Raw genomic sequence first — 15,916 nt, forward strand, 5'->3', positions numbered from 1 at the left:
GGGACGGGGGAGGGACGAAGGTGAGGCCAGCCCATCAGGAAGGGGCATCGTTAGAGGAAAGCCAGTCGCCATTCAGTCTGAAGCCAAAGGGGGCGGAACGAGAAAGATGCAGAGGCCAGTTGCTGCTTAGAGATAGCTCTGTCGTTGCAGGTAGTACCGGGGGAGCGTCAGAGATCGGTGTGTCTGATTTCTTGACACTTCTGGAAAACCTAGACATCCGAAACCTGACGTCAAGACCTACCTCCCTCAATCCAGGTTGGGCTGACCGCGCAGTTATCACTACTTCAGTCGCCGTACCTTGGGTTGCCCAAATCTGTCTCCGTAGGAGGCGGTTGACACCGTTCCCAGTATTCCGTGAGATGTAGTGAGCTCCTTATCCAGAAACTACAACTCCCAGGGTTCTGCGCGCTCCCGGGGGGGGGGGCGGGGCTTCCTGGCAGCGACTCCCGCGAAGACGTGATGGCAGAGGGACCGAGATCTCCGTACCGCTCGCTGTACAAACTTGTGGGTTCCCCGCCTTGGAAAGAAGCCTTCAGGCAGGTGAGTGTGGGGTTTAGGAAGGCTTGGCTGGGCGGTCGTCACTACCCCGGTCCGTCCCAGGAGCCGCTCTACTTGTCTTCACCTCAGCTCAACGGGTGAGGCAGGTGCCGGGAGTTCCTGGCCGGCGAAGATGTGCCTGGAACCCAGGCCTCCCGCCTGTGTTTCTGGGTCTTGGCCAGTACCCGGCAGCCTCCCGGAGTTTCGGAACCCTAGGGTGTGGGATTAGCCCGGGCTGTCCGAATTCCCCCGAAACCTTCATTTTGGATTAAGGTTTGTTTTAAATTGAAGTGTGGTCATGACCTCACCTCCGGCGCCTCTTCAGTGACCACCACCCCCTGCTGTTGTTGGGTAAGTGGGCAGCGAAAGAGGCACTTTGTGTACTTATCTCCTGAGAGAGAGAAATTATTTCTGTTCCGGAGAGGAATAGGGTAATTAGAAATTATATATAATTCTGGAAATCATTCCAAACTCCTTTGAGCCTCAGTTACTAAGTCTGAGCAGAGTGGTACCCTACCTCACTTCTGACCTATTCTGAACCAATGGCCGACCTTTCCAGGAATGTCTAAAGTAGTCCATGTAGCCCGCTTAAATAATCTGATGCTGTAAATGACTGTTGACTGCAGGGTTTTTCAACTTGGGCTGTTGACATGTTGAGGAAGATAGGTTTTTGCTGTGGGGAGGGGACTGTCCTGTGCATTACAGGGGGTTTTGCAGCATCCCTGGCCTCCACCCACTAGTTGCCAGTAGCCCTACAACTAGAGTTGTGACAACCAAAAATGTCTTCAAGCATTGCCAAATGTCCCCCCAGGGACAAAATCACCCCAAGTTGAGAAATATTATACTACAGGAAGGTAGCCACCACAGCCTTATTTAGAGTGGCAAGAATTTGGCAGCAACCTAAATGTCCTGTAATAGCAGGGTGATGCTGAGCTATAGTCACCCAACCACTAAGCGAGCTGGCATTGAAGATAGCTTATGAAATATGCTGATGTGGAAATACGTGAACAAAGCGTTGAAACTTATCTACATGTGGGAAAGGACTGGAGAAGAATATGCAAAAAAACAGTAGTTAGGATTATAGTTGAAATTGCATCTTTAAATTTCCTTTAATGTTTTAGCAACTAATCTAAGAATCTTTTTTTTAATGGAATTCACCTTTTTATGTTTTGTTTTTTGTTTTTTTCCTTCTTCCAAGGGATGCCTGGAGAGAATGAGAAACAGCCGGGACAGGCTCCTGAACAAATACCGCCAAGCTGGAGGCAATATGCCAGGGAGAGGTCAGAACACCCTGCTAGTGCAAGAGGTGATGGAAGAAGAGTGGAACGCTTTAAAGCACTTGGAGGAGAGGTGTCCAGAGGTCATGGCTCAGGTCGGGCTGGGATATTTGTTTTCAGAGACGGTGCTACAGCACCAAGAATGCCTTGTGTCCATTGTACTTATTTTCCCAAATCCTCTAAATCCATCTACCCACTGGCCCAATCAGGATTCTAATTGCGTTTAACCGAAGTTCTTCCACCTTTAATGTTAGACTTTTCTAGACTAGTGTTTCATAAATACCAGACTGTTTGACCTGCTACATCATTGCATCAGAATCACTTAGGAAACTAAAAAGAAAGAAATTTCACTCCTTGGCTCCACCCATGGATTATTTTTGATTCAGTATGAATGGGCTAGAATCTCTCTTTTCAAAGAGGTCTCCAGGAGCTTTCTGATTCTAATCTCAGCTAGAGTGACAAGCTGGGTGTGAATGGGCAACCTTTTACTATGGATCAGGAAGAGTACTGGATCCATAGTGCTGGAATTCTGTTCCTGGTTTTGCTATTGACTCAACTTGTTTCTTTGAGATTTAGTTTTCACATTTTTAAGATGAAGAAGATAACATTGTCAGCCTTGTAAGGACAATATAAGAACATTTGTGGGAAACTACTTTGAAAACATCAAGGCTCTCTGTAATAATATGCATTATTTGGTGCCTTGTGTGTCCGAAAGTATGCCATATGTTTGAGCTACATAATCACAGTTAATTCTCACAATATCCCTCTCAGGTTGGGTTTTTTCCACCTCACAGAGGCCCAAATTGAGGTTTACAGAGGTTGGGAACTTTCCAGTGGTTACATAGCTTTAGCAGAACCATATACTAGCTGCTACCCTATACTGCCTCCCTCAAATTTAGTGTCATTATTTTGTCACGGGCCACTCAGCATGCCCACATTACTACATTGTCAGCATATCCTGCAGAAGGGCTGGACTGATTTCCTCTGTTAATCTGGGTCCTTCAAGCTAGCCTCCAAGTATGAGTCATTGTGGAGCTTTTCATCTGACTGTAAACTTCAAACCTCTGATGATCCCACTTTTTCTTGCAGTTGGAGGAGCCAGTGGACTTGGCTGTGCTGGAGGAGATCCAACAGGAGCTGATTGACCAAGGTGACCTCTGGGAGTAGTCTTTCCTGCCTACAGCTAGCTACTTCTAAGCCTGACCTTTTTTCTAAGCAGAATTAGTTTTTAGCTGCCCTTCCTCTACTGCTGTCATGAGTCGAGTGTCCAGAAATCTCTGTTTTTACTCTGAAGTCTTGGCTGTCTGTCTTTCCAGTAATTAGAATCTTCAGTGTGCTAGAATTTGTGCTCAGACTTCTCATTCTATGCTCTTGTTTTCTTCTTATGACTGCCCTAACAAGGTAGTATGAAATAGAAAAGAGTGTATCTTACACTGTTTGCATAGCTAGTGGTAGAATTGGGAAGCAAAATCAGTTTTGTAAATCTAATTCTACTTACTGTTTCCTACATTACCTTTCTATTAATAGATTAATTGTAATCGTGTCACTTTACAGGGACAATTCATGATCAGTTCTCCTGTACGACCTAATTTAATGCCTTCTCTCCCATCCATTCTTAACCAATTCCCAGGGCCTTGTGAGCACCCACTTGCTGAGGCATCCATAGCATCATAGAGTGCATAATTGAGCACCTTATATAATGAAGTCATTTATTCCACATATCCCTCTCTTGACTAGGTTTAATTTTTATCATTTGTAAAATAGAGATAATAGGCCTACCCCATAAGTGTGTTTGTAGGCTTAAATAATACATGTAGAGGAGAGCAGCACTTGGCTTATAGATAGCTTGCAGTACGTGATATCCATTATCATGAGGAGGCCAGGGCATGGACTCAGCTGAACTAAGATTCACTACTTGTGTGGCATTGGGCACAGCCCTCAATCTCCTGGGCCTCTGTTTCTTTACCTTTAAAAGAAGGATAATAATAGCAAAGAAGTTAATAAATATAAAGGACAGAAAATAACATCCGATACACAGTAAGTACTCCGCAAGTGTTAGCAGTTGTTGTGATTGGTGTTACTGACTCCAGTTAGACTGCAGATTCCTTGATTTATGTTACCTTTTTGTACTGATTCACCCTTCAACCTCACCTACAAAACCTATCTTAGTGGTGAAACATAGGACTTGCTAAATATTTCTTCTGGGGTATATTTAACTACAAAACCTAAGATGATAAGGATTTATTGTGTTCTCCCATACTCAGTCAAAAGGAATACTCCAGAATAGGGGTTGGCAAACTTTTTGTGAAAGGCCAGATAGTAAATATTTGAGGCTCTGTAGTCTATACTGTCTCTGTTGCAACTACTCAGTTCTGCTGCTGCTATGTGAAAACAGCCATGGACAATACATAAACAAATGAGCATGGCTATGTTCCAGTATAACTTTATTTAAAAAACAGAGGGTGGGCTGTATATGGCCAGTGGTTTGCTGACCTCAGCTCTAAAGTGTAAATTGGGAGCTCATCAAAAGCAGGGACCAGTGTATGGGCATTGGCGAAGAGACCACTTTAGACTCGGTCTGTGGTCTGGTGTCAGAACTACATGCCCTGTAAGTGTCAGCTTTCTCCAGCTGCCCCTGGGACTCTAACACTCCATCTCTACTCCTATGGCCTCCAGAGATGTGAGGGAAAGTTGACTGTCTTAGCTTTACCACTTCACCTCTTGTTCTCACAAGGAGAGGACAGACAGGAGGAGAGGGATCCAAAAAGATGAAGCTTGGCAGAGCTAGTGATTGGCAGCATGATTTTGCCTGAATTCGAATGTGAAGTTTTGCCTTAAGATGGGGCAGTCCAGGCAAAGCATGGCGAAGCACTCCCAACTGTCCTTTGCCTTTCAGAACAGTCCATCATCAATGAGTATGAGAAGAGCACGCAGTTCGATGAAAAGTGTCTCAGCATCATACTGGCTGAGTGGGAAGCAAACTCCCTCATCTGTCCTGTCTGTACAAAGTAAGAGTTTTCAAAACCTTTTAAGCATTACTGGTTCCTACTCCCCACTCCAAGGTGAGTGGAATGTTCCTCCCAGTTTATTGTCTGAAAAGGTTTGGAGATCCAGGTCTGCTGGCCGTGATGCTCTGGGATCTGTTTCTAGGTACAACCTGAGAGTAACAAGCGGTGTGGTCATGTGTCAGTGTGGCCTCTATATCCCATCTCATGTAAGTGTTCCACACACAGATTTTGTGTCACCTCTTCCCACATGTATCTGCTTTCTTAAAGAATCTTCGTGGTGTGCTGGAGCTGATTGTGCACATCTCTTCCCAAACTTTTGCTCAATTGATACTCATAGCTTGAAATCAGCCATAGGTATATGTGCAACATGGAAATAGGAAAGCACTACAAATAAGGGTGTTCTTTGCCCACCTGCCCATAATGTATTATTACTGAACATTTATTAACATACCACTGCTTAAGAGCTTTATAGAGTCCAGTTTAGAATAAGAAATACTTATATCTGATGATCTATTAAAAAAATCCATATGCAGAGACACATCTATATTCAGAGTTAAAGCTTCAGGGATCTTAAACTACAGAAGGAGCTCTCTTGTCTGACATGATTGGGACTGAAAGTTTGCCAGTGGTTAAAGTGGAAAATTATAAAAATGAAACATTTATAGTTAGTTTCAAACATAAATTTGTTTGTCAGGCCTTAAGCGGGACTCTACTGATTGGACAGCTGAGTCTGTGTTATGTAAGTCATCTGTATGTTGCAGAATTTAGAGTTTCCAGTTTTATTTCTGTAAACTGCATCAGAAGCTGAGCCCACAACTTTGGATTTTTTCCTCCTATCTTTTGCCTATCAACAACTTTTTTTTGCTTTTAAGCAACCCATCCTTTTGAGTTTCTCATGAACATTCCACTGTTCATCATAAAAACAAAACTTTATTTTTATTCCCTTCCCTTATTGCTTTACACATACATAATTAAATTACTTGATTACAATAGCCAGTTCAGTTAGCACAAACAGTTCTGGGACTAAGAAGTGCTGGCTCTTGGTAAGGACTGCAGAAGGATGCCAAGAAGGATTGCTCTTGGCAGAGGCAGAAGCATAGGGAGGCTGGAAAGCCTACTGGCTCTGAGTGTTCCTGGTGCCATGATCAGCAGTCAGTGTGTTTTATAGCAGGATTGGAAAGCATCAGTTCATCTGGAGAGTCCGGTAGAGTTTGGTTAAGGGATCTTAGCACAATCACGAGCCAAGACTGTTCTGAAAGGTCCAGGGATTCAAGCCCTCAGAGTGAGCCACATATTGGCTGGCATGAGGAATCAGAATTTTCAAACTATTGACTGTGAGATAACCAAGATTAAGTTGTGGTTGAACTTTTAAATTTTTTAGTCTCCAGAGTTGACAGAGCAAAAGCTTCGTGCTTTTCTAGAGGACAGCGTGAATGAGCACAGTGCACATTGTCCCCACACACCTGAATTTTCAGTCACTGAAGGGACAGAAGAAAAGCCCACTCTTCTCATGAGCTGTCTGGTAAGCTGCCTGTGGGACCCACTGGTTAGAGTGGGTCAGCGGTTGGTTTTATTCCCACTTTGGTAGAAATAATAGAAGTTGGTAAATGTTTAAAAATGCAGTTTATTCTCTAAGGAATTTACTTGAATAGAAAGTGAAGATACTTAGACACTTCAGCTAAAAGACCAATCACAACCTGGAAGGCGAGGGACAGAGGCAGCACAGGGTCGTGGGAGGAGCATTGGTCTGGAACTAGGAAGCTTAGCTGCACCCCAACTCTTGTTTGATGAGCAGCAGTTGTCTTAGATTCATCTGAGTTTTTCATATTCATAAGATTCAAATAGGCCATCCTGGCACCAGTTTTGTAGAAGCACACAGGACAGGAAGCACAGCAGGGCAATAGCAGGCGTGTCGGTTCAGTGAGAATCTGTACAGAGTACCAAGCGCTGGTCTCTAGGCCTGTATGTGACAGCTCAGGTGTGAAGGACCAGGACCACACAGGTGGATCTGGAGCCACCCTGGCTTAGAAGCCTTAAGCTTGCTATAGGAGCCAGTATCTCATATAATTATGGGTATAGCTTCCAGGTCGCAAGCAAGGGGAAGTTTGGGATTATTAGCACACTGCATTTCAGGAAGTCCAAAACTATGGCTTCCTGGTAGGTATTTATAGTTCAGTCATGGCTGTCTCATCCCAAATACAGTTTACCTGTAGGAGTTATGTATATTATAAGCAATATTGCTAGTAATACAACTAACATTTCACTTTCATCAAGTTTTCTCCATGAGCTATTTAATTCTGCCCTTTCATTTAAAAAAGTGTACTGAGTACTCAAATGCAAAAATACACATCCTCTCCCAGAGCTCAAGTTCAGGGTCAGTGATAAGAGAAGAATACAGAAAACAGGTAGTAATCCTCCAGTAAGGGGGAGGGCCTGTGGGAATTCACGGGAGGTGATCTCATTTATGGATGCGGGCTTTCTGAAGAAAGCATTTATCCTCGGCCTTGAAGTGTGGACTAGGATTTAGACATGTAGATATGAGTTGGGGGAAGAGCTTTAGTGGAAGAGTGTCAGGTAGAAGAACAAGGTAGAGGCAGAAAATTGTGGCGTCTGTGTGCAGAGCAGCACGTTCTGCTTAGCTGGAGTGGCAGGCCTGTGAGGGAGAGGAGAGCTGTGATCTGACGAGGTCAGTATCCCTGCAAATGGGGATGAGGTGAGTCAGAAGCAGCATGTAAGGGGCTGTCCCAGTGCTCCAGAAGTGAGGGGGTCTTGAACTTAGGCAGGGACAGTGGGGGTTGTGGGGGTGGGAGGAATATGAGAAGCTCAGAAAGTGGATCGATGAAATTCTGCATCTGTGGAGGTCAGGGTGGAGGGATCAAAGAAGATGCGAGGTTTGGGGGCTGGGTGATCAGGCAGTGGTGGGGCTGTCCGTAGACCAGGTTCGTACTTGGGAGTTCAACTGTGGACACACTGAGTTTGCGTTTTCTGTGAGATGTCCAGGCTTTGGTGCTGTCAGGAATGTGGGAATGGGGCTGAGGGAGGGATAGGTGTAGAAGTGGGTTGCTTCTGTTTGGTGCTGAAAGTGAGGTGATGCCACCAGAGGAGGCTTGTAGAGAAGGCGAACAGTGTAGTCTTGGACACTGCCTACATTTCAGGAGCAGGGGAAGAGTGGAGCCTTAGTGGAGACGAAATAACAGAGGCCAGAGAACAGAAGCATGGGAGCTGTGGAAACTTCCAGAAGGAAGGAGTCACGGGAGCAACACTCACCATAGAGGTTGAAGGGGACATTAGTAACCTTATGTAGATGGTTTTGGTGAAGTTAAAGGCTCAGGTAGCTACTAACCTGATTCCAATTTTAGGAATTTGAGTGAGTAGGGAGCCAGGAAGTAGAAATAGTAACTGTAGAATAGTTTTTTTTTTTAAAGAAATTTAGAGATGGAGAAGAGGAAAGATATTAACTTGGCTTTTAAGAAGAACGAGTACATTTGTAAACTGAGGAAGAATCACTGGAGGGGTCGGGGTGGGGGTCAGTTAACTGGGGAAACAAGGACCTGGAGGGGATGAGGTGGGGGGGCAGTGGACTGCTCACTGAACTCGTAACTGTGTGGCAAGTGTTCTACATCCATCATCTCATCTCCTCATGAGGTGGGTGTTGCCATTGGTAGGAACAGGAAACAGATTCAGATAAGTGATTTGGCTAAGGTCATACTGCTAAGAGAAGGTCAAGCTGGTGAGCCCAGGTTTCAGAGGTTCCAGCACCCCTGTGATTTTTGCTTCCAGCTCAGGCCTTGGTGGAAGGACAGTTTCCCTTCAGGTTATAGGGAGGAGAGACAGTGGGTGGAAAGTTGACGTAAGACCTGTTACTGCTTCCTGTTGCCTACAGGAGTAAGAACCCCTCTGCTCTGACCACCCAGAACTGCTTGCAGATTCTCAAATGGGCTCCTGCTAGGCTCTTCTGTCTGGGGTGCCTCTAGCTCCTCCCACTCAGTTCAGGGACTATGTGCACAAATGTCTGTTGAGCACCGCTCTGTGCCAGATAATCAGTAAATAAAGCCCCTCTGACTGGAATCGGCCAGGTGCTCCTTGGGCTCCTCTGTGCCCGTGCCATCCCTGTGACACTGATCTAGTTCCCTGCTCCCATCTCTGCCCTGGGGGCAAGGGCCGTAGCTTCAGTTTCACTCTCCATCCTTGGCACACAAGCAGATGTTAACACATTCGTAGAAATGATTTGAGGCAGAGTTGAAGGCGCGTGGGTCGGGTGGCTTCAGCTTCTGCCTTCTTAGGTGAGTGAACCATCCGCAGAGCGTGGTGGGTGATTTTAAAGAGGAAACGAAGGGTTACCTAGGTGCTGTCAGCTGCAGCTACAGCTTACAGCTGTCATGGACCCCAGATGTCTGCTCACCTGACCTTCAGTGCCCTGCAGCTCAGGGAAGCCAAGTGGAGGCCAGTGCGATGGGAGACACCAGCAGTTGTAGGGATAGGAGTTGGTGAGGCTGGCTTCAGGGTGAACAGAGAGACCATTGTTGGGGGTGGGGGTTGGGGGCCACAGCAAAGATGAGCAACAGAAGTGCAAAGGACAAAATTACGCTCAGTAGGCGATCCCAGAGTTCGCCATTTGGAGAGGTCAGTCATTTGGAATGCTCTGGAGCTCCAGTATCACTAGACCTCTGGTTTCCCTTAAGGGGGAATCAAGGACCGTTGTTTGGGTTCATGATCCAGTGAGGTCAGGCTGTAGGGTGATTCTGTGTGGGTGTGGAGGCCATGGTAGAGAAAGATAGGCATGGGTTATTAGGAGGTGGTTATAGCCACAAGGACCTGGAACATTTGATATGAGGGACAGTGGTCTAGGGATGGCACAGGGATGCAATGTGCCAGACCACCAGAAAGCCAATTACGTATGGAAGTGGAGCCAGGGTTAAGGACAGTGTATCTTTGCATTAATGGTCAGTCTGAGCTTTCAAGGAAGCAAGAGCCAGCTTTACACTAAGGTGCTTGCTTGGTTACATTAGGGGGAACTGAGGAAAGTATGAGAAGCAACGGGCCTCCAAGTTCTGATTTGGCCTGTAGTGAACACGCACGGTCCACATCTATGACACCTGCCTATTTCAATCCTGTGCTAAGTGGAAGTCAGCTCACCTCCCTGCTGCGCTGTAAAAGCTGCCAGCTGTCAAGCTTGAATCAGCCTCTGGTGGCCGGTTTCCGGAGGGTGAGGACATTTAGTTAGTCCGTATCCAGGACTTATGTCAGCTTGAAGACGGTGCTGCTGCTGGCTTCAGAAGCAGTTTGGAGGCTGCAGGACAGACGTGCAGCACAGCCGAGAGCAGGGCTGGGCCACAGCTTTGGGACAACTACAGCACCGGACCTAGTTCGTAATGATGATTAACTCAGCATCACCTCACTGGTGGGAATTCTAGTTGCAGCCTAAATGTCATTACTGATTACAGCTTTTAACCACAAATGGAGATAATCTGCATGACTAGAATACAGTTTGGTACCTTTTCTTTCCAAATGCAGGCTTGTGATACCTGGGCAGTGGTCCTCTAGAGCAACCCTGACTCCGCCTGCTCACTGTGTCGGAAACTTCCTGGTCCATCTGGGAGGCCTTGTAAATACCAAGCTTTTATTTATGACTTGCTTTGTATGAAAACTTGTCAAATGTCTCTGCTCTTGGTGTTTTGTGGGGAAGGAATATAAATAGACAAATCACCTTGGAGGAGATGAGCCAATTTTATTGTCCATCGTTATGATGTTATTGAAAAATCTAGGCATAGATTTATAGAGAAGAAATAAATGATAGTAAGAGGGAAACATAATTTAAGTTGGAATTATTTTCCATGATACTAGGATGAAAACCATTTCAAAGCACATCTGTCTAGCTTCAGAGGAGGTTTTGTTCACTGGCCAAAGGCTGGCACAAAATTAAGGAGTTCAGTGCCTTGTCTGCTCTACTGGCTCTTGACAAAACCTTTGAGGTCTTCAAGAAAAGTAATATACTCCTGGTGCTCCAGGGCTGTGCTGAGCTCCACCAATTCATCCGCAAAGGTGTTGTCCACCCCTCGGTCCGCAAGGAAATCCATCAGGTGGTCATATAAGGCCTAGAAAGAGAAACACTAGTTTTAAAGCAACCACAAAGCTTCATGTGAAATACTTACTAATTAAAATGCTTCTCTGCCTCTCCTGTGACTACTAGGATCCTCCCCTGTAAGGCCCAACAGCACCCCATCTCAGCAAGCACTCACCCAGTCCAGGGAATCTGTGTTGAGTGTGTAATTTGTGTCCTTCCATTCAGACTCTCCAGTGGACTGAAAGCTCACTTCTCTGATAGAGAAAATGTCATTCTCATCTTCCTCTTGTTCAACCTGAGAAGAGACAGAATTGGGGGGGAACTGAAGGGTTTGCTGGGACACGCCAGACTCCTGAATAAGAGGGACTACTTACAGTGTGAAGCTTACCAGATTCTAACCTTGCTCGCTCACCCTACACTCCCTTCCCGCTTTGCTGGTCTAAGCTAGAAAATGTTAGTATCTACTGAACGGGACCAGGAAGGTGCCCAAGGGGGGCAGCACTCCACGCTACATACCTCATCTTCTGGGTAGTGACAATCCAGCACAAGGGCCTTCTTGCCACCATCCTTTGTAACTTCAACCACGAAATTGGGAGTGGATGTTAATTCAGGCTGGGGAAACAAGAAAAGTCAGTACATACCACTGTTGCTGGCTTGGCTGCCTGGACCAAAGATTTCAGACAGTTCAGGAGGTCTGACGGCCACCACTGTTACGATATTACTCAGCAATTTTTAAACTCTTATGTCATAGTGCTCCCAAATAAGGAGCCCAGAATCGTTAACGCAGAGCATTATAGATACACCCGCTCGTTCAGGAGCCTGGCCTAAACTCTCGCTGCTCATCCTTTCTAGAGTTACAGACCATACTTTAGAGGGCAGAGCAACACTCAGTACAGTCTTTCACTTCTGTTAGTGCTCTACTTGTGTAAAGAATATACTGTGTTTAGAACGAAGAAATCTGAATTCCAGCTCCAGCTATGTGCCAACTAACTGAATCTTCCTGGGCCTGTTTCTCCATCTATACACTGCAAGGCTGGCCTTAACTCCAGAATCTCTTTGTAGCTCATTGTTTCAGGATCTTCCTTTATTATTTGTGGCACAGGATCAAAGGCCAGTGCATCTGGCTCACTGGCCATCCTAATGGCTGAATAATCACAGCAACTTGTCCTTCAATGACATGGTGAGCCATCCAGTGTCAGAGATACTAGCTGGAGTAGCTGACACAGAAGCACACCAGGGAGCTGAGCGCTCTGCTAGGTCAGGAGACAGTACCAATGCCTTTAGTCAGAAAGCCTGGGGGCACTGAGACCCTCACGTTGGCTTTCTAGGTCAGTCACACTGCTTCCTGAAATGTTTGAAGATGGGGCACATCCAGGTCCAACCAAGGGGGTGAGCAACCTAAGGAAAGGCCTTGCTAACACCTGTTAAAAACTAGGTGGTCCTGGCTTTGCCACTTTGGTTAAGTAGCTGGTATTTGTTACTAGCCTGTGATGTGTGCGAACATTCCTTACTTGGAAACAATTCAAGTGATAATCTCTGGTATCAAACATTTCCCAATCACTGGAAGGGTTAGGACAGTTTTAATTCCTTTCTATTAAGAAAACACAGGCCAAACTATCAAGTCTAAACCTGCAGATGGCAATTTACTTGGTCCCTGGGAAAGAAAAGGGGCCACACCATTCTGGTGCTAAAGCTGGCCAGAAACTGCTGCTCTGCAAGTCAAGTCCCAAGGACCTTGTCCTTTTGCCTTCTTTCCTTCTAACATTAGGGGAATTAAGAAAGGAAAACAATGTTTCTCCTTTAAACCCCTGGTCTACCTGTCAGAACTCTGAGCTTACCTCCTGCTCTTCAACCTTCTGCCCTTGGGAAGGCTCCTCCTCCCCATCGTATGTTGGTGGGATGCTATTGTTAATGTTGAAGGTGACAGTGACCCTACAAAGGTAAAAGAACAGCCTGGTGTAGTTTTGGCTGAGTAACTAAGTGCTGAGGCCCAGAACAGTTAAAAATGCTGACTGAAACAATGTCTACATCTCAGCTGGCTCTCTCTATATATATCCTACCTATTTACATAACTTCCACAAAAGCCGAGTGCCTACACCCCACTTCAAGACAAGGATTCCACAGGTCTGCAGTGTGCCTACCACGTGCCAGCTGCTGGAAGTCAAACTAACAGACCCTAGTTTATCTCAGGCAAAGAGAAATTATGTGTGGGCTCCTGTCATCAGGCCAGCAGCCCAGGGCTCACAGTCTGCTGAAACTGCCCCACCTTGTCTTTCCAAGGGCACTCCAAATGATGGTGAGCCACCGAGAAGCTGGTGGGATGGAAGAAAAGCTGCCATTAAAAGCTTTTCTGTTAGAAAATCTGCCCCTAGGAGGAAGTACAAAAGCACAGTAGGGCTGCTGCATAAGCTGAGGGCCAGAAGCAACCCCCACCTAGGAAGGGGGAGGCCTCAAAATGAACAGTATGCTGCAGTGGTCTTCAGAGTAGTTGTGGGAAGTTTTATAATCACAAAGAAGGCCTGAAACACCAACTACTAACAATTTTAAGAGGCAAGAATCCTCACCTGACAAATCAAGTTCCAAAGTCTGAATCGAAATTCCAGGGAGGGGAGATTTGGAACTAGCCCCGTGGGACTGCACAACTCCAGCAGGTCCTACAGCAAGTGGTCACTGCTGCTCTCTGCAGCTCTGTGAACTGGCTGACTTTCCCATAGAATAATGGTGGTTTGAGATTCAGTTACAAAATCTCTCTCATCTGCAACAGTGCTGACCAAGCTGAGTTCCCGGGCACATCCATTAGGACCTTATTTATAATGGCCCAAACTGACTAGGAAAAGTTCAGGTGAGATTACGAAGTGCACAATTGACCTCTGTAGAGGGGGAAAAAAAAATTCCACTAGGCAAAAAGAATCAGACCAGTACTTCACAACATACAGAGAAGTTCACTCAAAATGGATCACAGACTCAAACAGCCAAAGTAGGTCACAGCTCCGCACCTTCTAATGGCAATGCTTATTATACTGTAACCCCAAACTGTTATGTAGGACTTATGTGCCTTGCACTTATGTTCACCTGCTGTAAACATCAGAGAGCAGGGACCTTATTTTACTCGGCCATAGCCTGTACTGTACCAAGTCAGTACTGTGAACCTAAGATCAAATCAATTCTGTGGGTACTTTAAGGATTTCTGCCTTTGCATGCCTTTATTCACGCAGGGCGTGGCCTCACTCACCAGTCTGGGGTTTACTCAATGACTGCCTCCACTGGTTCAAGAACACCAGCTGCATAATTTTTGTGCTACTTCTTTACCATCTCTTTATTAACCAGCCCACAGCTATCCTGAATTCATCCAGTCAATAAATACCTGGAGCTTATGAAGCTATCCAAATGAATCCTGTCTTTTGGAAACCACGTGTCAAAAGTATCTTCCCTAACTAAAGGCTGTTCTGGGATGATGTATTTTAGTCCCCTGGAGCCCACAGGCCCCCCATACTTACTTTTCTCCAGCAACTTTCCGCACTAATTTGGCTTCTGTCCCATTCAATTCCAGCTCCCAATCTCCAGACATCTTGGGGAGGGACTTATGCTTCTGTAGCTTCTTTTCCTCCTTAATCTCATCACTGAGGAATTCAACAAAAGCTTTGTCCCCTACAATAAAAATCCGTAAGATACAGAAAAAGAGCCAATCAATCTACAACGTAAAAATGACCAGGTTACTGTACCCAAAAATCTGGTCTGGGACTGTTTCTAATACTTATGCTGTTAACGGTGGCTCCGGAAAATTTAGTCCAATTCACATCCATTACCCTGTTTCCTAATTTGTAAAAATGCTATTAAGACGCAGAGCTCGATTCTGGAAAAGTGACTTGCACCAATAACTTTATTACCACATTTCACTGTAAAACAAGCCAGCAGACATAACCACGCTACTTTTGAACACGATCTTGGGTCTTCCCCAAGTTCTGTTTTCAAGAAACTGAGGATAAGGCCGGCCGCCGGGATTTAATTGTTGTATGTCTTTCCCCAAACAAAAACATTTAGGGAATGTACTAGGGAAATGTGATCACCAGTGGGTTGAACTCGCTGGTTGTTAAAAGGGAAAATGTTCCGGACCTCGGGAGACGGCTGAAGGCAGTCTACCTGTGGTCCACGCTTCCTCGCCCCGGGCCCCCACGCCACCCAGGGGCCTCCCCTCACGGCCCCGGCCCACGTGCGCCAGCCTCACCTTGGGTGTGTAGCGCGTCGCAGCCGCAGCCGCAGGGCGCGCGAGTCCGCAGTAGCCCGGGCCGCCGCGCCGAGCCTGCACGCACGCTGAGCAGCCCGAAAGGCCGGGCACAAGGCCGGGGCGCGGGCTGCAGCAGCTGCCGAAGCTGCGTGGAGAGCGCGGTAGCACGGAGGCCTGCGACTGCCGAGCCCAGGGCGCGGGGCGCGCAGCGCAGCAGAGGAAGCATCGCTGCAGCGGAGGCGGCAGACACGTGCGGATGCAAGGACGACTCGAGCCCGGGAGCCCCCTGACCTAGCGTACAGCCGGAAGTCCCGCCCCCTCCGGGTAACGCTTCCGCGCCGGCGCTTTGCAGACCGTAGGAATCGTGGGCAGGACTACGACCTCTGCTGCTGCTGCTGCTGCTGGTGGTCGAGTGTAGTTGTCTGCTGTCCGAGCTGGCCTAAACCTGGTGTCCAAGGCTTTCTGTTTACCTGCCAGCATCAGCTCTCTCCAGCTGCCTACTGCCTAAATTCCCATCTACTGTTCTCAAAGCACACCAAGCTTTCTATGACTTAGTGGAAATGTGCTCTTGTTGCCTCAACTCCCAAACACTGCCATCTACCTTAAGTGGCCTTCCGGGTTCCACTCTTCCAGGAAAGAGAAACACACCTGTGTGACCCCGCCCCTACGCTGCATTCTTTTCTCAGCAGAAATGTGGCACTTTGGGTTACCCTGTTACAACCTTACCCCCAACCAGATGGGAAGCTCTTGAAGTAGCAAGATCCTTCAGGTTAATTCCTGAGGCCTTCCCTCTACACGCCCTCCA

At 46.7% G+C, this 15,916-nt stretch overlaps 2 protein-coding genes across 7 annotated transcripts; one reads left to right on the forward strand and one right to left on the reverse strand.

The window, feature by feature from the left end:
• The first annotated feature begins 231 nt into the window (after window positions 1-231).
• Window positions 232-10,535, forward strand: RPAIN (RPA interacting protein). 6 transcript variants are annotated; one of them, XM_037026862.2, is made up of 7 exons: window positions 232-540; window positions 1,736-1,897; window positions 2,904-2,964; window positions 4,711-4,822; window positions 4,899-5,028; window positions 6,204-6,344; window positions 10,337-10,535. In XM_037026862.2, exons 1-7 carry the CDS (start codon window positions 460-462, stop codon window positions 10,364-10,366), a joined length of 717 nt encoding a protein of 238 aa, XP_036882757.1. In that variant the 5' UTR covers window positions 232-459; the 3' UTR covers window positions 10,367-10,535. The 6 variants fall into 6 exon arrangements, with proteins under 6 accessions (XP_036882757.1, XP_017504500.1, XP_036882758.1 ...); XM_037026863.2 differs by having other exon boundaries at window positions 247-540; window positions 1,736-1,843; XM_017649008.3 differs by having other exon boundaries at window positions 304-540; window positions 1,736-1,909; window positions 4,965-5,028.
• Window positions 10,531-15,434, reverse strand: C1QBP (complement C1q binding protein). The gene is made up of 6 exons (XM_017649007.3): window positions 15,112-15,434; window positions 14,384-14,534; window positions 12,725-12,818; window positions 11,403-11,498; window positions 11,062-11,181; window positions 10,531-10,917 (listed from the first exon to the last, which is right to left on the reverse strand). The coding sequence occupies exons 1-6, from the start codon at window positions 15,335-15,337 to the stop codon at window positions 10,768-10,770; spliced, it is 837 nt and encodes a 278-aa protein (XP_017504496.1). The 5' UTR covers window positions 15,338-15,434; the 3' UTR covers window positions 10,531-10,767.
• Window positions 15,435-15,916: the final 482 nt, after the last annotated feature.

The sequence above is a fragment of the Manis javanica genome, chromosome 4 (genome assembly GCF_040802235.1).
Source record: "Manis javanica isolate MJ-LG chromosome 4, MJ_LKY, whole genome shotgun sequence".
Lineage (NCBI taxonomy): Eukaryota > Metazoa > Chordata > Mammalia > Pholidota > Manidae > Manis > Manis javanica.

Bases quoted from the DNA above. Each gene is read 5' to 3' on its own strand.
- RPAIN (XM_037026861.2), top strand. From the start codon at position 460: ATGGCAGAGGGACCGAGATCTCCGTACCGCTCGCTGTACAAACTTGTG. The intron at 2,965-4,710 runs GTGACCTCTGGG...TTTGCCTTTCAG, and splicing joins ACAGGAGCTGATTGACCAAG to AACAGTCCATCATCAATGAG. The intron at 6,345-10,336 runs GTAAGCTGCCTG...TTCCAAATGCAG, and splicing joins CTCTTCTCATGAGCTGTCTG to GCTTGTGATACCTGGGCAGT.
- C1QBP (XM_017649007.3), bottom strand. From the start codon at position 15,337: ATGCTTCCTCTGCTGCGCTGCGCGCCCCGCGCCCTGGGCTCGGCAGTC. The intron at 12,819-14,383 runs GTAAGTATGGGG...TTACCTTTGTAG, and splicing joins CGGAAAGTTGCTGGAGAAAA to GGTCACTGTCACCTTCAACA. The intron at 11,182-11,402 runs GTATGTAGCGTG...GTCTCTTCTCAG, and splicing joins GTCACTACCCAGAAGATGAG to GTTGAACAAGAGGAAGATGA.